A 23032-nucleotide genomic window follows, 5' to 3' on the forward strand; every position below is an offset into this window, starting at 1 on the left:
ATGTCGGGACCAAGGCATTTCATCCTCGGGAGACTGTGGACAAAGGGGGCCCCTTCGTGCTGTATCCCAGGGTGGGAAGATGCCTCCAAGGCTCTGCAAAGACGGGGGAGGGCTGTAGAACTCCGAGGCCACCAGGCCTGAGAACTGCTCGGTCCTGGAGGGTTTGCTCACTCTCCTACTGTTCTGATCTCTCTTCTCACTGGACTCATTTCAAAGTCTTTGGAAAGAGCAACAACACGATTGGCAACGAGAGAGTTACCTTGTTCTCTTTTCAGACAAGTCACAGCCACAAGGTGAGTAAAAACACCAGTGTGACCACTCAAAAGTCCATTGAGCCAAGAGCCAAGGGCCTGCTGGCTCCACTCCAACCCATGATGAGCATTCAAGCTCGATGCAAGAGCACCTCACACGTGCAGGTGATATGCCTGCACAGGGTGACCCTGGTCCCAGCCATAGAGGATCCTGGGATAGTGTGCTAGCCAGAAAGACTCACACAAGCTGAGGGAAGGCAGCCTGCAGGCACGGCTCTGGCTCCTCTGCCTCACCCCTAGTAGTCTCCCCGCCAGTCATTCTATCCAGAATCTTGAGATCTGCCCACCCCATAGGCCATGCTTCCAATGCTCCATAGTGCCTGGCTGCCCTGGAGGAAGCCTGGGTTGGATGATCCTGTAGGACATCAGGAGCCACCTGTGCTTGTGATGGGCTTCGAGGACCCAGTCTATGACTAGGTATGGCATCTCTGGTCACTGTCATGCACAGCCCCTCATGGAGGCCACAAAAGAATGGCCTGGCCACAAGTGGGGCAGAAGGGCTGAGCGCTGGAACTCAGAGCCAAGAGTGACATGTAGGTGGAAACCTGAGATGAGCTGCTGGAGTACTAGGAGTTTGGTTTTAGCAACCCCAAACAGGAAGGTGATGAACATCACCCTCCAGAAAGCACCAAGCAGTCTTTGAGGATCCTGAAGTAAAGATAGTGGAGCCCTGTGGAGGAACAAACCCTAATGGAGGAAAACCTCAGCCACGAGAAATGGAGCCACGGAGTCTTGGGAGGGGAAAGGGTGGTAACAGGGAAGAGAGGGCTACAGAGGATCCCATGCTCTACCCAGTTCTTGTCTTTCCAGTGTAATTCCAGCCTTAAGGGCTGGTTGAGGATTGTGCCTTTCATTTTAAAACATTGGGGGGAAAAACAATGAAAGCTAGAAATGGGAACCAGAAAATCAGACAGTGCAATTAGCTGCTGCTGGATTTTGATGTGGGCCTTGGGTACTGGGTTTTTACAAGGCAGTGGACCTCTCATATGTCCCTCACAAAAAGGCCTCAGCCACTGCCTCTGGCCTGATGCATGCCGGTGGCCCATTAGGAGAAGCATAGGCACCATGACTTTCATTAGGTCCTGTGATCCACCAGCATGTGGCACACGGCCAGTGCCAGCCCCGCCTCAAGATGAAAGGCCCGGGGACTAAGACTACTTCAAACAGGTACAACCCAGACCCTTAAGTTCAATTATCAGCCCACAGCCACCAGCAGCAGCCGCAGCAAGAAAAATGTGTTCCCCACTCACCAGAGGCTAATGGGGCAGAGGCCTGAGGCTTTGTTGCCTCAATAAGCAGAGGAGGCAGGTGGAGTAGGAGCCACAGAGGGCTCACCTCTGACGGCTGGAAGGAGCGCATACTGCTTCCACATGGAGGCTGGCAGACCTGCACGTGGGCTTGGGGGGACCCCTGTCCTTCTCCAGCTGAACCGACACGAGGTGATAGCCATTGCCCACTTTGAGAAGGCAAAAGTAAGAAGAGCTTATCTGAGGGCTGTCCTTGAACCCTATCATTTTTCTTCAGCAAATCATTCTGCTTTCCCAACTCAAAGCCCTGGGAGGCAAGTGGGGACAACTTTCTGTGAGCCTACGAACTCCCCCTAGCCCAAGAGACTTCTCAGTACCGACATGCAAGGTTTAGACTTGAGAGTAAGAAATGGTCCAGAGAGCTCTGTGCTCATCCCTTTTCTGTGTCCACAGCACAGCTCAGTCCGCAGGAACCATCCTCCACATCATGTTAAGAAAACATGCAGACCCTCCTCTGATTCCCCTAAAGGGGAAGGAACTATTTGAGTTCCCAGAAAAGAACCCTGTCAGAAGGCCCATTGCTGACCAGTGTTCAGGACAGAGGTCTGTACAGTCAGTGAGCTGAGGGCCAGGGATGGGGCTTACCCAGTTTACCTCTGGAGACATAAGGAAGTCTGGGGGCTGAGAACATCAGTCCTCTAGGACAAATCACCACGCAGGACAGCGCAGGATAAAGAGCTCACCGCAGACTGTATGGTGGAGAGGTGGATCAAAACAGGCCACCAGTCCCTGTGGCTGACACCATGCAGATGTCACAACTGTGGGGACAGGGATCTGTGAAAATGGGTGAGGATGGTTGTGGTATATACATGACCAGCCACTCCGTGACACCAGTAGGTGGCTCCAAGGGAAACTTTGTCTCCCCGGACCTCTGTGAAGCATTACAAGCATCTCTGATTAATGTTTAAAATTAATGCTGGTCCTGTAACAAGCCCTGAATGTATGCGGCACAGCCAACAGAGACTCTGACCATCATCTGGGGGGTTGGGTTTCTGAGTATCAACTGTGTATGAGACAGTCTGTGTGATGGTGGTGTTTCTGTCTGCACACACATACTCACAGACATGTTCCTCATGTATTTTGTACACTGGGTCAGGTTGGAAAGATTTCTGTCTGGGCTTGGCTCAGGAGCTATGGGCCAAGCATCTGTTTCTATTTTGTCATGGAGTCACAGCATCCATGAACTCAATCACTTCTGACAGATTCACTAACCACCTGTGTGGATATTTTCAGGCAGGCTATGAACCAAGGGCACATATATATGTGAGTGTGGAGGGTGCCTGCCAACCACAGGTCCTCAGTCACCCTGGGATAACAACACAGTGGAAATCCTTGATGAAATCTGGTGGAGCCAAAGAGTACAGACTCCCCAATTTGCTGTGGGCCTGCCTGTCTGAATGAATACTACATAGAGTCTCCCATCCAAGGTCACCAGCACAGAAAACTACCTCTGCCACCCTTGGGCCAGAGTGGTCACGCCTAGCACTGTCTAGATCTGCAGGAACAGAGTGTGGAGCACAGAAGTAAGTCCCTGCAAACAGTGCCCAGAAGGGTTAGCAACCAAGGTTGGTTGGTCCAGGCCCCTCAACACCTGGGAGCCAGGCCCTCACCTCTTGCAATGTGGTGAATCAACTAGGAAACCATTACTCTATGTTGGACTAGAGTAATTTTACAATATGACACATTAAAAAATAAATAAATAAAAATAAGAAATCCAGAGACAAGTTGTGCCAGTTAGTATTCTATTTTGTGAAATAGATACAACACACACACACACACACACACACACACACACACACACACATGCGCGTGCGCACACAAAGGAATATATGACCCAAACCTTCTTGGTGGGCAATCCTCAGAGTGGCCCAAGGCTCTCGCCCAGCCTGGCTTGGGTCAGATGACGTTAAAATGACAACTGAAAATTCCCCCGGGACCCCTGCCATGCCAAGCTTCTTAAGGGATGTAAGGCAGTGAACAGGGTATAATTTTATCCTTTAGAAACATGCCATTTCAGTGAAAATAGGAATATTTAAGGCTTAACCTGGGAGGTAAATATCTATTATTTAAAGCACAAAGTTCACTTTAAGAAAAGAAATCTAAGCTACTTCACACATCCCACTGCATGGACCTTCTGCCTCTGGCTTCTCACAGTGTCTGTCAGAACAACATTTATAGAGTTACCTGTCAAACCCAAGCCTCCTCGACTTCCCTCTAAATGAAACAAAATGCATTATTCCGTTTGCAAGGCGTAAGCACTCCTTAGTTTCCTGCGCATTAAAATGTTTGTTTTTAGCCTGTGTGCTACCTCAGCACTTACCCAGGGAAATGACAGGCCAACTGACTGATACAGGACAAATTTATTCAGTGCTGGAGCTGGGCCAGCGTGCACACCGTCATACCTGGTGGATGATCCGAATTAACAGCGCCAATTAACTGATGAAAATGGTCTGCCTTTCAGCCAGTCTCTCCGACTTGGTTACTAAGCAAAGAACATCATCATGTGACATTCTTCCACCAAAGACATAATGTGCACTTGAAACAATCAACTTCAAGGGAAATTTGCATTTAAGACCTCGAGTAACATTAGCATGCCACCATGTCCCAGAAGACGAGAGAAATCATTTCGCAAATTGGTCTCACTTTCCCTCCTTCTGGTGCCGGGGATCACACTCAGGGTGGGTTTCACTATTTTTTAAACCCAATTCCCTCTACTTGGTTAATTAAGAGTTCGTGTTGTATTCACATTATCTCAGATTGTTTTCAGCCCCAATTCCTCATTACAAACACTGCTGCCAGGAGACGGGAAGTTTCTGTTATTGGAAGTTCTATTTCCCTCTCCTGGAGACTGCAGAGCACTGGTCTCCTAGCAGGGCACAGAGGCATCCTGGGAATTCACTACTCTGCCCTGGAGGCCTCAATGCACTCACATGAGCCGCGTCTGACCCATCTTCCTGCCCCACAACTTGAGAGGGTAGGAGCCAGATGTCACTCTAGTGAGGTGGGGGCTACCACACCAGCTTTAGCTAGAGGCACAGACCCGGGGGGACTGCTGCTCTTTAGCATGGGTGACTCCCCTACAGAACAACCAGCAGGGGACATCACCAGCTGTTTGTCACTCCAGATGCCACTACTGTGCCTGACTGGGAGGAAAGAAATGACCATCGAGGGCAGGACCCCTCACAGACACCCAGCAGGAGAATTGAAGCTCAACTTGTGAGCCAGGCTGTGCGCTGCAGGCCTATCGCCCCAGCCCTCGGGAAGGAGGCTGAGGCAGAAGGATCCCACCTTCAAAGCCAGCTTGGGCAACTCAATGAGACTGCTATTTCAAAATTAAAAGTTAAAAGGGAGATTAGGAGTGTAGGTCAGTGGTAAAGAGTTTGCCTAGCAAATACCACACAAACAAAACAAAACCAAAAACAACTTCACCCACTCAGCAGCACCTGGAAGGATGCCAAACAGACACTATTGTCGGTTCTGCATAACTAGGTGAGGCCCTGGACACTATTAGGCACTCGCTGCCTGAGCTCCTGTGTCCCAGCAAATGGGCTTGAGGACATCAGGCCCCTGGGCTTCCCCATGAAGCAGGCACAGGACAGAGCTTCTGGGCACAGCTCCCTAGCACAGAAAGTCAAGTGTGTAGCACCCACAGAATCTGTGCTAGTGACCAACTCTGTCTGCAAAGAAAACATCCTCTGGCTTTCAGGGTGTTTGTTACAAGTATTCATGTGTGTGTGTGTGTGTGTGTGTGTGTGTGTGTGTGTGTGTGTGTATGTACTGATATATGTGACATGTGTGCACCTGTTTGTGTATGTCTATGCATGTGTTTATACATGTATAAACATATAAGCAGGTGTGAATATGACCTAAATGGGATTGTGTACATGTGTTTGTTATGAGTGTGTGTGTGTGTGTGTGTGTGTGTGTGTGTGTGTGTGGTGTGCATTTGATCCTGAATTGCATGAGCACACATGTGTTTCAGAGCCTGTGCATTTGCTTCATGAATGGATGCCTGGGTGAGCAAGCACGTCTTTATGGAAATGTGTGCACTGGGTTTTATGTGTGCATGGATGTGTCATGAGCTCACAGCAATACTTAATTTATACCATGTCATTCTGAGGACTCTTCCTATGAGGACAATTATCACACTAAAGACCAAAACCGTATTTATAAACACAGACAAAATGAGGCCTCCAGTAGTTCCCCAGATCCTGAGGGACAGTGGCCAGTACACACATGGCCTCTTCCAGAAGCAACCCAAGGCTAAGAGCAGCAGAGGGAAGCTGTGAGAGGCTGCACGTAGCTCCTTCAGGTCTTTTCATGTACCAACTTTCTCTACCTTTCTGAGAAGCAAAAAATTTAAAAACAAAATAAGAACCAAAATGGGTGTATCCACGTAAATATTTCAAGGGCATGAATGCCAGAGACCACACACATGGATAATGCCTGCTGGGCCCTCATGGAGAACCAAGCATGCCGCACCTTCACGGGGCCTTGATTTCCATTGGCAAAGTCTCCCCACTTTGTTGAGGGCCTGAGGCTGTTCCAGGCCTCTGATAATCAGTTGTCTAATTTACTTAAAAATGTCTCAGGGATGTGAGTGTAGCTCAAGTGGTAGAATGCCTGCCTAGAATACCCAAGAACCCAAGCTTCATCTCCAGCACAGTGAACCATCTCCATGTAGAGCCAGCCTGGTGTTCCTAAGCACCAATGAAGAAGCGTGTGCTTTCAATGGAAGCAGTGGGCTCAAGCATGGCATTCCTTCCTTTCAGAGGCCTGTCCCCTCCCCAGAACCTGGGACAGTTTCTCCCAGAAAAAGGTCCTGGTGTAGGTCCTCAAGGAGGAAGCCACACTCTGCGGCTTTTAGAAACAGACTGTGATCTTCATGGCTCTCCTGCAGCTTGAACTGAGCAGGTGTTTAGCCTGTCGGGTTTTAGAACCCAGGCTCCTGGGCTTCACCTAGGAAGCTCTTGGACCCCTGTGTGTGTGAAGATTCTTGAAGTATCCTCAGTCCTGAAGTCTTTTTTCTTTCTTTCTTTCTTTCTTCCTTCCTTCCTTCCTTCCTTTCTTTCTTTCTTTCTCTCTCTCTCTCTCTCTCTCTCTCTCTCTCTCTCTCTCTCTCTGTTTTGTTTTGTTTTGTTTTGTTTTGTTTTGTTTTGTTTTTCAAGACAGGGTTTCTCTGTGTAGCTTTGCGCCTCTCCTGGAACTTGCTCTGTAGACCAGGTTGGCCTCGAACTCACAGAGATCCACCTGCCTCTGCCTCCCGAGTGTTGGGATTAAAGGTGTGCGCCACCACCACCTGGCCTGAGGTCACTTTCTTATAGGATTCTGCAAAGTGAGCTTTGGCTCCATCCTAGGAATTAATTCATTCACAAATTTCATGTTTCCTCTCCTGTGCTGAAGAAGGCTGGGGGCAGACAGGAGGTGGGGTATGAGAATGTGGCAGGTCAAGGAAAAAATGGTTTCCCGACTTTTTTCCTGAGCCTCAGACCTCTATCAAATGTGAATTCTATGACCCGTGAGGCAGGACCCACAGAACAGCCCAGAGTGGACATCTGAAGCATGCTGTTCACAACCACAGCCAGGATGCACTTGGGTGTGGATCTTAGGCCTGCTCCTCAGGGAGGCCTCCAGCTCAGCTTCTCTGCTCTTCCCCCAATGGCCACCTTCCTGCCTTGCATGCTGACTCGGGAGAGCAGGAGCCCCACCCCACCCCTTGCTGGAAACCTCCCTTACTCGAAGGTTCCTTGGATAGAAGTGGATGGGATCCTCCTTCAAGATCTGGGCATCAACGGGATATTGTGGGAATTTTAAACCAAGGCCATGTGACTGAATCAGGGTCCATCTGTGCTGCACAAGACCAATAGGACTGATTCCCACCTAGCCTGGGGGGTTTAAAGGGGCTGGGGAGAAAGACAGGCACAAACTCAAGCAACATGCAGGTGGGACAGACCTCACCACCCACCTCTCAGCTCCTGCAAAGAAGGTTTATAAGGGCCCACAGGGCCTCAGTGTCCTCAGAAACTGTCATCATGGCCAGGAATCACAGCCCAATCAGCCCCATGCACATCAGCCTGTATCATCTTTGTGTTAAGCATGGCACATAGCATCCCTGAGGCTGGCCCTGCAGATGGCAGCCTTCACCTACTCTCTGTCCACCCAAATCCAAGGAAAGAGGCACCCAAAGCCAGCAGATTCATTTTGCAAAGCTGACAAACAGGTACAGAAACTCCCAACAAAGGCTCCTCCCTCAGCACCTCAGAGGCCACAACAGACTCAGGAAGCAGTCACCTGTACACCCTCCTGGGAATCACCCAGGCTCCACAATGACATGCTAGGCTAGTGCTTACCTTGTACACAGGAGCAGCCACCTATACCATGCTATGCAGTGTGTTACAACATGCTACTATGGTGATACCAGGCCCAGACATGCAAGGAAATCCCAGAAAATATGGCTGCTGTCTTGAACCCCAATCCTTTCACCTTGCAGAATCCAGCCTGTGGCAGCCAGCATTCTGGTGAGTTTTGCTGTTTACAGTGTGGATAGCATGACTCAGTGGCCATGCATTAAGCATCCATGGGGCATATGTAAGAGAATCTAACCCTTGCCGTTAAATTATTAGAGCCTCAAGAATTCTGAGGGTGCATGTAGGGATGGAAATGTGATACGAAGGCCTGAAGATACTCGAAGCCATCAAGACTTCTCAGGGCACCGATACCATGATGCCATCTCAGATCCCACGTGTTAACACTAGAGGGACACTGGCTCCCAATCTGTTCCTTCTCTCACCCTGGGGTCCATGCTGAGGACATCTACCCACATGACCAGTGAGGTCTTGACTGTGTGCCTGCCTAGGCAAGGCCTGCGGCCATCCATGCCGATGCAGAGCAAACTACCTCCATCCACACAGGAAGGAGCCCAGTGTTCTCCTGGAGGGCAGAAACAAGGCCACTAGGCCAGGGCAGGCACTCAACAATAGTTCCTCTCCACCCCTACCTCCCATGGTGGCCTGAGTCGGGGACTGTCCAAGGACAGACTCAGAGAGAAAGCCTGAGTCCTTCCCAGACTCCCGAGAGAAAGCTGTCTTCAGCTGCAGCTTTGCACCCATTATTTGTATCTTCTTCACATCTGAACAACTGCCTGTGGGTAGACTGTGACATCTGTGGTGCCTATGGGTCCTCGAGGCCAAGGAAAGCCAGAGTCACCAGAAAGAGGGTCCATGTGCGGTCAGGAGCCAGCTCGAGATGTGCCTCTTCCTGCTGTCACTGTTGCTAGAGGTGTTTCTATTTTGTCTCCATTCACATGGTCCTCATCTCACCTGTCCCCAAGGATGGGGTCTGAGACCCTAGGGGAGAGGAGGGGCTTGACTAGGCCTGTCTCATCTGGACCCTAACTCAGAATGGCCTCTGCTGGCATGTAATTAGAGAACCATCTGCAGGCTATGTGCCCAAGACGTCATCATTTAAACTCTCCCTAGCCTGGACCAAAGAAGCCATGGCTCTCAAGTCAGCTTTGGGGACTTGGCGGCTCCTTGTTTAGAGGGAGGGTTCTATTTGTAGCCCTGGCTTGCCTTTGCTCCAGGGCACACATGGTGCCCTCACTGTTTCCCACTCTGCTGGATGGTAAGGGTAGGAAGTGAGTTCACAATCGGATGCTGAGAGCCCATGTGAAGCCCCTGCCGTGAGTACATTGGCGGAACTAAACCAAGGCCAGACAGTTTTATTCAAATCCACGACTGTAGACTGAGGAAGCAGACAGGGCCACCTCCACCCCACTGTCACACTGGTAGGAGAGCTGTCCCCAGATGTCTTCCAGTACAACAACTTATCTCCACCACCAATTGTCTGTCCACTCTTAGCTTTGCCACTGGGAGCTTGTACAGTAAGCAAAGCTGCAGTGTGCTCAGGAGGGATTCTTGTGAAACCCCTGTGTTTGCTGAACAATGGACATGGTGCTGAGTACATGTGCGGAAGGGAGAGGCACTGTCTAGGTGACCAGGAGAGCCAACCTGTGCATGGTGGGCATGGATGGGAGAGTCAGCCTGTGCATGATGGGCATGGACAGGAGAGTCAGCCTGTGCATGGTGGACAGGGACAGGAGAGTCAGCCTGTGCATGGTGAGTAGGGACCGGAGAGTCAGCCTGTGCATGGTGGGCATGGACAGGAGAGTCAGCCTGTGCATGGTGGGCATGGACAGGAGAGTCAGCCTGTGCATGGTGGGCATGGACAGGAGAGTCAGCCTGTGCATGGTGGGCAGGGACGGGAGAGTCAGCCTGTGCATGGTGGGCAGGGACGGGAGAGTCAGCCTGTGCATGGTGGGCAGGGACGGGAGAGTGTTTGCATCGGAATGTCCTGAAAGGAGAGAGGACTCCATGCACTGTCCAGGCTGACCCATAAAAAATTAATCCAGACCCCGAAGGTTGGCTGGCTCTGTGTAGACAAGGGCCAGCGTGTTTCTGCTCTGGGGTCAGGGCTGCAGTTAGACCTCTGTGAGATGCATGTTTTAACAGCTTGCTGCTCTAGGCAAAGTGAAGTGCTGCATTATTCCCCCTGTACCCAACCCCTTGCTGCTCTGATCAGAATATCTAGCAAACCCCTCACTGGCCCTTGAAGGACCCTGGCTCTCTGTTAGCCTCCAGGTGTGTGTATTCCAGAGGAGAGGCCTAGGAGACCAGGGGAAGTAGGCTCACACATGACAGAGCATCCCAGGCCACTAACCAAATGATAAGGTACCTTGTGACCACAGGTCAGACACCCCTTACAAACACACTTCTCATAATATTTTTACCACTCTAAACCTCCCCTGGGACTTGAGGAAAGACACCACGAAGAAAGAAAAGTAATTATAACAGCAGCCTGGCATGAAGACAATTTTAACAACCGGAGAAATGCACGTCATCTCCTGGTGGATGTCCCTAGCTGTCAAATGTCTTGTATGATAGAAAAAGCATCTGCCACGAATGTATATGGGGGAGGGGGCAAGCTCAGTGACCTCTGAAGGGTCCCTAAGGCCATGAGACCCCACTGGCCTCTGCCTGGGCCTGTGTCTGAGCACAAGCCAATGCTTATCATGGCTTCCTCTATGACTCTGGCCCCAGTTCCTTTAGATTCTCAAGTTCCTGTTGTCTGTGCCCTGGGAGTATGTGACTTATATCCACACTGAGTCCAGCATCACCTGTCTGGGCCATGGTCTGCATCTCTTTGATCTGAATCCTTCATGGCCAGGCAGGGGCTACGCTGGTCACTGTCCTAAATGGCAAGTCCCATGCTACAAACCTAAATGTTAGGAACTGACCAGCTTCTGAGTGTTCATATTTCAGTGGCCTATTAATTATTCAAGCAGAGCAGGCTTGTGTGTGATGTGCAGATGCTATCGGGCAAGTCATCTGGTGATTGGTAAACAGAGCTGGATGATGTGACCCCTGGGGTGGGAGATGATCTTCAGACCCCACGATGCGCTGCAGTGGGGGCTCCTAAAGGTGGGAGCCCACAAGGCCATAGTTCACTCTAGGCCAACCTAGACATCCCCTGCCTCACTTCTGGAAAATTTGGATCCTCAGCCACTTCTGTCAGTGGTGGCCAAGACCCAACAGACACAGAGACCTGAAAGCTAGTGGCCAGATCAAAGTCAGGAGGGTCCTTGCTGGATAGGATGATGCTCAATAATGACGTCTTACTTTGGAGAACTGGAGAGGCAGATGCCTCTACCTTAGAGTATTTGAGACAGATGTTCTACCAAGGCAAGTTTCATAGTCAAGGAAAATTTCAGCCTTTTCTCACTGGTTACAGTGTGGCATTGGAAACAAGACCACAGCGCACTGTAGACAGATGTAGAAGCTCCTGTCTTGGTAACTAATGGAAGACAGTGGTAACTGGAGGGAGGGCAAGAGAGCCACCTTGTCACCAAGGACATCCCCCACAGACTTTGGACAGAACATGTCCACTGAAGCACTGTAAGGTGGCTCTTGAACTGGTCCTGGGAGCTGCCAGGAAAGCCGATAGGTAAGCCCTTACCAGGTCCTCCTTGAGTCCAGAATAACCTGTGGCTGCCCATTCTGACTCAGCATGATGTTTTTTAGATAACGTCAGATTATGAAGCCAGTGTTTTTAAAGACTGGGTAGTTTGGTGATCACTGAATGGCTAGTGGGGGCCTGTGGCCATTTTGAATACTTAGATTGTGGCATGAAAAAGAACATCTATGGACAAAAGCAGACGTGACACCCTCCTGGTGGGAGACAATGAGCCCCGAAAAGAGAGCGGCGACCACAATGCAAGTCTATGTCAGGGGGAGAGTCCTAAACCTCCCACTGGACCGCTGATTGTTCAGGCAGGTCCTTCACAGATACTGGCCTCTCCACTAAAAGCAAAGTTAGGCCAGATGCAGCTGCCCCTTCCTTTTCTGAAATGCATGACCTTTGACTCTACCAGTATGCCTGAGTCTGGTCTGTGTGGTCCCCGACAACACATCCAAGGAAGAGGATCACTGACCCAACACCTCTTTCTGGACCCCGGGTCTGAGGGGCACATCTTCCTCCGTTTTACAGTTCCCCTCCTGAGCACCACTAGGGTTTTCCGTTATGCAGATTGCTGCTGTCTTAATGGACAAACTTCTAGAGACATAGAGGAAGCCATGGTGCCGGATCCACTACAGAGACAGTGCTGAGCAAATGGGAGCTTCTAGAAGCCCGTGAGTGAGGGGAAGACCCCAACAGTCAGGAACGCAGTAGAGACTACCAGCCACAAAATGGCGTGCGCAGTGGCTGCATGGCGGATATGTGGGCTGGTCTGTGGCCTCACCCAGATTGCTGTGTAACATACCCACCTCTGGGAGCCAGAAGGTCAGACAGCAGAGCTCATGGCACTAAAGGGCGTGTCAAAACAACCCAGAAGCTTGGGGTAGAACTTTGTGGTTACGGCGCTTTCATGGCAACCAAGAGAATTTTCTATTTTTGTTTGTTTCATAATTACGTGCAAATTCTATTTTTATCTAATTTGTGGTCCACCAGCCAAAAAAAGAAAACAAATCCCCTAAAATGCCCCCTTTTTAGCTGTTTACTTCACACACTGGCATAGGTGTACACTTACTTTGTGAGAATATTCCAGAAATCTCCTTGGGTTATCAATTTCTCACAATGAGACGTGAGACAGAACCTAGCATTTTTGGTTAGGGGTTGTTTTTCTTTGCCTTTCAGTGCTGCTGAGGCAGGGGCTGGCTGTTCTGTGGAAGCAGAGCCAGCCTGACCTGGTTTTACCACCTTCCCTTAACACCACTCTAAATAATTCAGAGGGTACTTCTTAAACGCTGTTTTAAATTTCACATTCCTCAGAAATGCCTCAGTTTCCTGGATATCATCTGCACTGATAGAAAAATGTTGCCCCATGCTCAAGATGCCCGGAACCTGGTTCCCCAGGGGCAGCATGTCAACTTGGCACCTGATGCGCAGGTAACAGGTATCAGAGGCTGACAGAACAAATTCCCCCAAACACAAGGGCTCCCCACACTCCTCCTGGCTTTATCTCCCCAAAGCAGCTGAGATCCTCACAACCACCATCAGCAGAAAGACGCAGACTTGTATCCACAGTTTCATCGTTCTGGTGAAGCACAGTATTTGCACCCCCTCCCCGGCTCTCGCCCAGAGCCCCTTGCCTGTATGATCCAAGTAAGTGGAGGAGCTTGGCCATTATCTCTCCACTTACTTTCCTGCCTTTCTTTAACGGACTTATTTCCTCTCTTATTAAAACCTGTTCCATTCAGCAATAATGCACTTTCATTCAGTGAGGACCGCAGCAGGAAAGGAGAGGTAAATACCTGTAGTTACCCTGCACAGCTGAGGGCCAGCTCTACCTGACTTCCACCTGGGAAGGTAGAAACTTAAAATGTCAAGCTGGCTGTTGCGTACCGATGTCTCCTGCATTTTATCACATCAAGCCGCTAACAAAGTAGGTATTAATTGGCATCAAGCACACGGGCCACAAATATCACCTTAATATCACCCACAAGCTCTGCTAAAGTGCTTCATTTCTGCACCTCGCCTGGCTCATTCCATGGGGCTGATTGCTGCGTTGGCAAACAGCCATTTGTCTCCAGCACCTCCTGCCTTTGCCAGCTTTTTATTTACCTAAATGGAATAAAATAAAAGTACCTGGTTCCCTGCTGAGTACCCCTTCCAGTTTGCATCAGTCCTGAAATAACAGGGTTGGGCACCTGGGTTTATGATGTTGGGGTACTGGGGTAAAGAGCTCTCTATGTCACCATGTGACCAGAGCCAGGCAGAGAACAAGCACTTCTCGGTGCCACTTAAAACAGTCATGTCTTGGGGTCTAAAGCGCACAAGGGGACAGGTGTGGCACAGGGAAGCAAGGACAACCTCATACAGCCCACTGGGATGTCACACGCTGTCCAGTGGAGAAGGGGCAAGCTGGACCTGTGATGTTGCTGGGCCACCTAGTTTCCAAGTGCCTCCTGGCCAGCATGGGTGAGCATTGTATCTCCCCTCTTAGCAACTATTTTTCCTCCCCCTAAGTTCTATAGGCGTGACTGTGACCATCTCAGCCACCTTCCCCTCAGAACTCCAGCTCATCACCTGCTCTCTCAGACTCTACCCCTAACACCTCCAGGCAGGCTCACAGGCATAGGCTGCCCACCAATCTCACGTATGTGGTGTGGGTGGAGAGTATGCATCTGCTCCAGGGGTACAGAGTTTGGAAAGAGAAGAACGGGGCTGCAGAACAGCTGGTGCAATGCAGCCAGGACTGCAAGTAAGTCCGTTTGGGTGAGCCTTTAGAACCATTACAGATGTAATGCAGAGCACGGTACGGCACCCACAGACAGCTCCTGACTCACCACGGTCCTGCTTACCGTCTTCCCTTTAGCTCTACGCTAGTGCGAAAGTGATACTCAATCAGAAAAATTACAGTTTGAATTTCGAATTTTGCTCTGCCAGCCCCTCTGCGAAGAGAGGAGTGGCTGACATTCTGCCTATGCGGGACCCGTGCGAATCAGTGAGGTATAGTGAATGTATTCTGACTTTTGGCATTTTCAGTTTATCAAGGGTTCATTGGGACATAGCCTTCCTGAAGATAAGGAGCATGCCTATGCTGAAGGAAATGGGATATGCAAGTAGCTAACGTCTAACTAACTGGCTCTGAGGAGACTGTGTTTACAGTTTGAGGAAGGTCCCCAGCTGCGGATGCAAAATTGTTCTAGACTGAGAAATGCCAAGGTATGGGCTATTGGCAGGTCACAGAAGACGCCATACCTGCACGACGGGGTGTCCTCCAGCTGAGGCCTTCACAGCCCCCCGGCTGCCTTCTGTCTCATAGTGAGCTCTGTGGTGTGACTTGGGCTGCACCTCGATCCGAAGCTCATACGGACCAGAGTGGGATGGCAGCTGCCAGTCAAGGGCGGGTAAAGACGGGCTGCAAAGGAAGAGAGGGGCTTTAAGTGCAGGTAGACACCAAGACACAGTTGTCCATGCTGTACCTTGGACACTGTCAGCAGCGGATCAGCCCTCACCACTGCTGTCAGACATAATACCCTCAGCGTCATCCTGATGGGGGAGGAAAGTCTCCACAAGGCCATGGTTACTACGTTACCATATGTAGTCACAGCTTGCCAGTGCGTCATGAATAAAAGAAATCAGCCAGTCTTTAAAATGCTAACCAAATCAACTGCCCAGAGCAATGGAAGAGGTGCAGATAGCCTGCTTGTAGCCAGGAGAGTTACCAATGGGATTACAGGGTTCTGGATACCCTTTGTAAGGAACAGTAAAGGTCTCCCTCCTCTATGGGAAACCCTGAGAGGCACCCTTGGCCAAATGGGGCTCTGGGAATAACCTACCCTGCAATTTTACAGCCGACCCAAGAGAAAGAGAGAACTGCTGGACCCACTCGCTCCTCCAGACTGACATGGGCTTTGTTTCCATTCCAATTGCACCTGCGTTTGTCACCATGCAGGTACAAGCTGGGCCATCCCTGCAGGAATCTGACTCACAAACACACAGCAGCGAGTGCCCAGAGCACCTGCATTTGCCTAGCACAGAGGAATGCTGATGGCAGATCTTGGCTGTAGGCAGCTTCAGAACAACATGACAAAAGGGGCAGACTTCCTGATTCTGGAAGTGCTGCCATGCACACAGCAGCTCACACTATGCCTGTCAGGGCCGTTTCCTGTGTATGTCACACACCCTGTTTCCCAGCAGCTGTCAGGGCGGAAGGAAGAGCAGCAGAGCGGAGGACTGGGCTGGGAGGGAGACCAGCATCCTGGGGAAGGCGCCCCATGGGAGCTGAGCAGCCTCCTGCTTCCAGGAGGGGGTGTGTTTCCAGGGCTGTGGGGCCACAGTTCTCAGAGCCAGAGGCGGCATGGGTACCCAGGTGTGGGGAGAGGCACTACAAAGCCGCCCACACCTGCAGCTCTTCATCGTGGTTCATACGTGTGCATAGACACGTCTGATGTCCAACACAGGCTACACTTGGCTGTGAACAGAAAAAGAAAGCTTCACAATGAAAAGAGCTACTTTCAACCCCTAGGAAATTCTTAAAAAGAGAGTGACAGACAGACCAAAAAGACAGAGAATTGAAAGTCACGCTCAGTGCAATCCAGGGAACAGCTGGCTAGGCAGGGCCCCAAGAGCCCTCGACTTGTACAAATGAAGTCATTTGAAGTTACTTGCACACGTCAAAATCTTGTATCATACATCACTGATCCAGAGACACTGTCTAAATAAATGGGTGTGGATATGCAAGCATTTTACACAAAAGGGGTATGTCTTCACAAAACATATAATTTTATATCCTGACTTTGTTTTAAAGAAAAATCAAATTTTTTGAGCATGACTGCATTGATAAAAAGTGGTTTAATCGCCACACCACATTTTATTACACAGATATTACTGTGTAGCTGGACTTTGGTTACTACCCAGTCTATGGCTAACATAAATGCCATTGACTTGATGTCCACACAATTAAATCAGGGACTGTATCTTTGCCCTATCCTGAACACAGGGTCAGCATTTTGGGGTCCCCAAGGCATTAGCCTCTGCTGAGATATGAGGGAGCCTCCCACCCCAGCCCCAACTCGTTGTAACATCAGCCTGACATATTTTACTCATTTTCAAAACTGTCCCCCAACTGTCCCCCACAGTTTGATGTGCTGCTGTCTGCCCCTCCATACAACCCTTGACTTCGAAGCAGACAGCAGTGGGTGGTATGTAAAGAATAAATTTGAGTGAAAACATACTTCTGACCCACCAGAAGTAAAACTTCTGGGAATACCTGGCCCCTAACCATCTGCTTCATTTTTGGCCTTGCATCTTACTGAAGATCTTCTGGGGCCTCAGGACACTTCCTGTGGCTTAACCTCCACCCCAACAGAAACTGGCCTTACTGGGACATCCGCTGTCAGTTACCATGTGCCTGGCACCTTCTCTGTTCTGAAACTGCCATCTATGGTGAACACTCTCATGATGCCACAGAGGGAAGGCCAGGCCTTGCTAACTCCACAGGACAGACAAACATCCTAAGACACAGTGCCAGTGCTGAAGAGATGGAACAATGGTTAAAAGTCCTGGCTGTTCTCCCAAAGGACCCGAGTTCGAGTTCCAGTGTCTGTGTCAGACTGCTCATGACCACTCTAGCTTTTATAGGCATTAGCACTCATATGCACACACACACACACACACACACACACACACACACACACACACACACACTTAAAAGTAATAAAATAAATCTTTAAAAAAAATCAAATTAAGCAGCAGAGAGATGCCACAGTGGCTGAGGGCACTTGCTGCCGAGTCTAAAGACCAGAGTTTGATCCCCAGGACCCACATGGTAGAAGATGAGAATGTACTACAAGGTGTCCTCTGTCCTCCACATGTGCACGATGACACATCCACAAAATGACTAAATAAATATGCAATGACAATGGAAAGAAACACATTACAGGATAAAACATGAGCATATTGGGGGTGAGCAGCCTGTGGCTGGGCCATGTTGCTGGCTAGACTATGCCAGGCTCACAGAGCTGGCGCTCGCCCTCTTTATCCCACAGACCCCACATCAAGCATCCATTGCTCCTCTTAGCCTGTTCAAAGCAAGCATTCAGTGGTTATGAACAATTTAAAATTTTTTCTGAATGCTTGCAAGAAATTTTTTTTGTATGTGTGTAGCTGTTCCTTGATTCTGGGGTACTGAGGGCCTTGGGTCACAAAGCAGTATGGCCTCCAGCTGTAGGGTCTGAAGGGACAATGGCTAATGTAGCCTCCATGCTGGGGGAGGAAGGTTGGAGCGATAGGCTGCGTGGGAATGATGGGCAGCTTCGCCTGATAACGGGGCGAGTCAGATCTTCCACAGTGCTTGGTATGTAGGCGTAGTGCAGGGAGAAGCCACCAGCTCTCCTGTTTTGAATCACTGTTCCCATGAGAAAGGACTCTGCCTCCCACTGACAGGAAGCATGAAAATGCTGTTGGCACACAGGTCACAGCACAGAGACCAACTCCATACGAGATCACAAACCTAAGGCCCAAGTGGGCTCACATTCCCTGGCTCCTGTCTATACGAGGTCCACAGTTCCCAGCTCCACTGTCTCTGAGCATCTGAGGCTGGTGCAGGAGGACCATTAGGCTCTTTGAGGTGCTCATCTTTCCAACTGGCCACTGGGGGTTGCCAGTATCATCTCCGCTCCATGCAGACCTTCTACACACCCTCGTCAACACCTCATCCAGCTCAGCTAGACTGCGTAGTGGCACATAAGTCTCTCTCAGATCCCAGCTCCTAACCCTGTCACACAACCACAACATCCCTTGACTGGAACCAACATGGGCCTCATCTGAGCACTCAGCAAGTACCTGTGGGTACAGGTTTGTTTTTTTTTTTTTTTGTTTGTTTGTTTTTTAAGAATTTTCCAAGACAAAGCTTTGCTTTGTGCTTGTTCTGAGTTCTGCCTTTTCCATTTCCCCTAACACAACGTTCCAGGGAACTCAGAAGCGCTGCTCAAGAGGCACAGACATTACAGAGCTCAAAACCGAGGCTGGGCAGATGACAGCTAACGACTCAGAGTGTCACGTGGTTTCCTCTCCCTTTCAAAGGCCTAAACTACCTCTGAGGAGGGGGCCGGGGCATGGCCTCACAGCCACCTTGTGTGGGAGGTGATGGAAAGGGTAAGTGGGTTAAAACAGTCACCGAATGCCTGGGCTACCACAGAGGGACGCAGGCACCTGCCCCCACAGACATGTAAAGGCCATTGGGCTATGATAGAATCCAAATCCAGAGGGCCCGAGGGGCTACACCAATCTGACAGACACAAGAGCCAAGTGACACCTTCAGCAAGATCCATGTGGGGGCGTGCGTGTCCAGAACAACTTCTGCCAGGAAGAAAAAGGAGAGGAAAGCAAAATGAGCAGACACGAGGAAGGCAGGGAACGCTGAATGGAGAAAGGATCCACCCCAAACCGACAACTGCTAAGAAAACTCCAAATTAGGGAGCTGTGAACACTGGCCTGGGAGCACAGCTTATTTTATGTGAGTTTCTAGGTGAGTCAATGGTGTCATCAGTTGTGAAGGGTGAATTCCTGTCTCGCACACATTGAAACATGTACAGATGAAGCTTTGAGAAGCCCAGAGGTGTTCAGAATGATAGGGCCAGGCATGGCAGGGTGAAAGACAGAGCCAGGAACTCCACGCCAGGGCTCTAGACTTAAAATGTCTTGCATTGGAAAGCAAAAGACTTGAGACTTGTGAGGGGCAGATTTGGAGAGCTGGAGCTGAAAATGATCAGCATGGCAGACTAAGTTACATGGCAAGTGGTAAGTGGCTCTTTTTATTATGCATATTTTTGTTTTAATTACATAGTAATGGCAGCTGGGTGGTGGTGGCGCACACCTTTCATCTCAGCACATGGGAGGCAGAGGCAGGAGGATCTGTGAGTTTGAGGCCAGCCTGGTCTACAGAGTGAGTTCCAGGACAGCCAGGGCAACACAGAGAAACCCTGTTTTGGAAAAACAAAATAAAACAAAACAAAAACAGAAAACAGATCACACAGTAATGAACCTAGTTTTGTGCGTATGTGTACGCACTCATGTGTGAAGACAGCCTCAGGGGCTGGTCATCGACTTCCTCCTTACTTGAGACAGGGTCCCACTGGTGGTTCCCTGCTGCATAAGGCAACCCACGACCTTCTAAAGAGCAGCCATCTACCTCAGTTTACTGAAGGCATGCTGAGAGGATAGGTTCACACTACACCCAGCTTTACGTGCCGACTGAGAGCCCAAGTCAGGTCCTCATGCTGCGCTCGCTCCTCAGCTGTCTGTCAAGGAAAGTCATCCCAGCTACAGGCACAAGAGCAAAAGAATTTCAGGATAACTCCTGGGTATCAGAACCCAGAGGGGGCACAGTTTTGCTTAAATAGTTTGGGTAAAAAAAAAAAAAAATTCCTTTCAATTCTGAATTTTCCATAGTTAAAAGTGCCACGTGTACATGTCTTAGAGGGAAAATGTGAAAGCTATCTGTGCTTCCATAATCCTAAAATCCATGAAGCTAATCTGAGCCTAAACTCTGCCCATGGGAAGGAAAATGGAAGCAAGTTAAAGGGAAATAAGAATTTCACCTTTGTAATAGGGGCAGCAGCCAAAGGCCTTCCTTTAATTAAGAAGAAAGAAAGAGAGTCAGAAGGAAGGGGGTGGGAAGTGCATGGGGAGAGAGGGAAGGAGAAAAGCGTGAAGGAGGGAGACAATGGGGAGGGAAGGAGGGAGGGAGGGAGGGAGACAGAAGGAGAGAGGGCTGCTGAATGCACTTATTGGCTGGCTCTGCAAAGGTTGGGCCTCAAGGGCTCCATCTGTCCATCCATCCAAGGCCAAGCCCAGGACCACCCAGCAACACTGTTGAGAGCGCACATCTGGGCCACGGCCCCCTGACCACAGGACTCTTGGCCTGGGAAAACTTGCCTCACCCAAGAAGGGCTGGCCTTCCTAGAGGTTAACCCAGTGCTTGGACAGAAAAGGCGCGGTGGCCACCTCAGACAAAATGGACGGCCAAGGATGGTCTGATGTGGAGCAGGTGAGGAACCTTCCTCACTCTACCTGAACATGAGTGTCGTCACTGACAGGGTTCTTAGCTGTCTAAACAGGTTCCCGGGCTCCTACTTTTCCCAAAACAAGCTGGAAGGGCCTCAGGGACCCCAAGCCCCAACAGCCAAACCCTTAGCAAAATGTTTCCTGGGCATGCCACTAAAAAGTGGCTCCTCTCTACACCCAAGGGGGGACAGGTACTCAGCGTGGGCCCCAACCCCAGGCATAAGCAGGAATAGGAAAGGAAGATGGTCCAATGCCCAAGCTTGGCTTGGCATGAAGGAGCTGCCCTCTGCCTGCCTCCACCATTAGTGGTCCAGCCTCTACCTGGATCGCTGTGTGGTACAAAGCTCTCCCTGCTCTCTAGGCCTTAACACAACCTAAGAGCAATAACTCAGGATGAGTGTTCCACTCATTCTGTGCTCCACCCACCCTAGTCACTGTGCTCGTCCAGTAGTTGGGGCACAGGACAGGAAATCCTAGGGAATCTTGCTTAGGATGTGGGCAGAGCCCGGTAGACAGGTAGCCCCTGTAACAGATCTGGATCTTGCAGGACACAGACAGTAGGCATGTGAGTATATGCATGCAGGTGTGTGTGCATCCCGGTCTACATGCAAGTGTTAAAACTGCAGATTCACAGACTCCACACGTTGGCTGCTTCCTGAGATTTCACCAATGAGAGTGTGGGGTGTCTCCAAAGAAACACTTCCTCCAGTTTTTTGAACACCCTGCCCTTCAACCCCAGACCTCCCTGACCCCAGGACATCCCATGAGCCTCCTCCTGTGCATCGGAAGCTCAAGAATTGCCCTCTAAGGCTTGGTATCCCATCATTGTCCACATAACTCTTCCCACCCGGTAACTGGGTGAGTGGAGGGCAGAACTCATGAGCCAGGCTGAATCTCCAGGCACCATGAGACCTGGGCTCCTGGGTTTCTGGCCAGACTCTGGAAGGGTCTCTGCCCTGTCCACCTGTTTCAAACTAGAAAACAGAGAACAGAGAAAGAAGGAAGGACAGATGGAGAATATTGCCCAGGAGGATTTCTGTGGGAAAGGAGCTGTGTGGCCTCTCCTGCTCCCTCTGCCTGGAGCGGGCCCGGCTTCTGCACACCCTGCATTTCTCTTGTGCACCCACCTTTCTCTTGCACCCACTTTCCTCTTCCACACCGTGCCTTTCGCTAGCCGCCAGGCGACTCCTAGCAGCTGCAGCTGATCTGCACTCCCATCACTGATGTTTTAATAATGAGAATGCTTTAGACCACACCTGCCAGGAGTTATTTATGAAAAATGAAAATCAAAACAAACTAACACAATAACTTGAGCAGGACATAAGAACACAGGATGGGGGACAGGCAGGTCACGGGACACTTCTGCTACTTCCTACAACGTGGTTGCCAAGTGATGCTGAAATGGTTGCTGGTCAAATTCTGAAAGCTGGTTCAGTCTGTTCACTATGGCACCAACCCGCAGGGAAGCCACTGTCATGTATGGCCGCTGTCATTTCAGTCACGACACTCTGAGCTGTCACAAGGCAGAATCCTTCAGTCATCATGAGACACAGAAGATTCTGGGCCCAAGGCTGGAGAACCTAGACATACCACAGAACTTCTCCCTCCTGCAGACTCTAGTCGGACACCACCCAAGGTGTCACAACTCTGTCCCTAACTTAGAGATCCTAGGCCCTTAGTGTCACCAGCTGCTCAGGGCTCCTTGGTTCTAGAGTTCTGGTTCCAGCAAAAACAAGGTTATCATAGCAAGTTACTACCTGAGGTTTTGGACACACACAGCCACATTCTTCACCTGTATGGGGGAGCTAGGCATTTGCACCCTGCTTATCCTGGTGACCTAAGTGGATTTTCTGGAAGCAGCAGCCCATATAGCAGGGACAGAGCTGGGCAGCCAACACGTGCAGGGCTGCCAATGGCAAGGCCAAAGGTGCATGGCCACTCCTATGCCAAATGGCAATGTTTGCATCTGAAGAACACATGCACATGATCATCACGTCCCAACGGACACCTTCCAGTGGGACTGGGACACTTGCACCTGCAACACTGGCCAGGTGTGGTGTCCACACACCATGCCTATGCCATCATGGCATGCAAGCCCTCCTTTCTCCTTATAGGTGCTTCACCTGGCAAAGGTCTCTAATAGTCCCTTGTAGATGGGACTTCAGGAATGTGGTAAAGTGTTGTCAGAATCCTACAGCAGATGGAGCTTTCCTGGCTACTCTTCCAAGTACTACAATGCCTATCTGAGACTAGGCTGCATGGCTCCCGACATGTCACAGTCCTGCCACCAGGAGAGACTTCAGAATAGATTATAAAAAGACAAACAGAGGGCTTTGGAGCTAG

General features: G+C 50.2%; 1 protein-coding gene across 3 annotated transcripts in view; it reads right to left on the bottom strand.

Moving 5' to 3' along the window:
• Positions 1-23032, bottom strand: part of Nfatc1 (nuclear factor of activated T cells 1) — a 107673-nt gene that overhangs the window by 62494 nt on the left and 22147 nt on the right. For all 3 annotated transcript variants that reach the window (XM_036205176.1, XM_036205177.1, XM_036205178.1), the window contains exon 3: positions 14879-15038. In XM_036205176.1, coding sequence (XP_036061069.1) covers positions 14879-15038 — 160 coding nt within the window. The remainder of the gene's footprint in view (positions 1-14878; positions 15039-23032) is intronic.

This window comes from Onychomys torridus, chromosome 13 (assembly GCF_903995425.1).
Source record: "Onychomys torridus chromosome 13, mOncTor1.1, whole genome shotgun sequence".
Taxonomy (NCBI): Eukaryota; Metazoa; Chordata; class Mammalia; order Rodentia; family Cricetidae; genus Onychomys; species Onychomys torridus.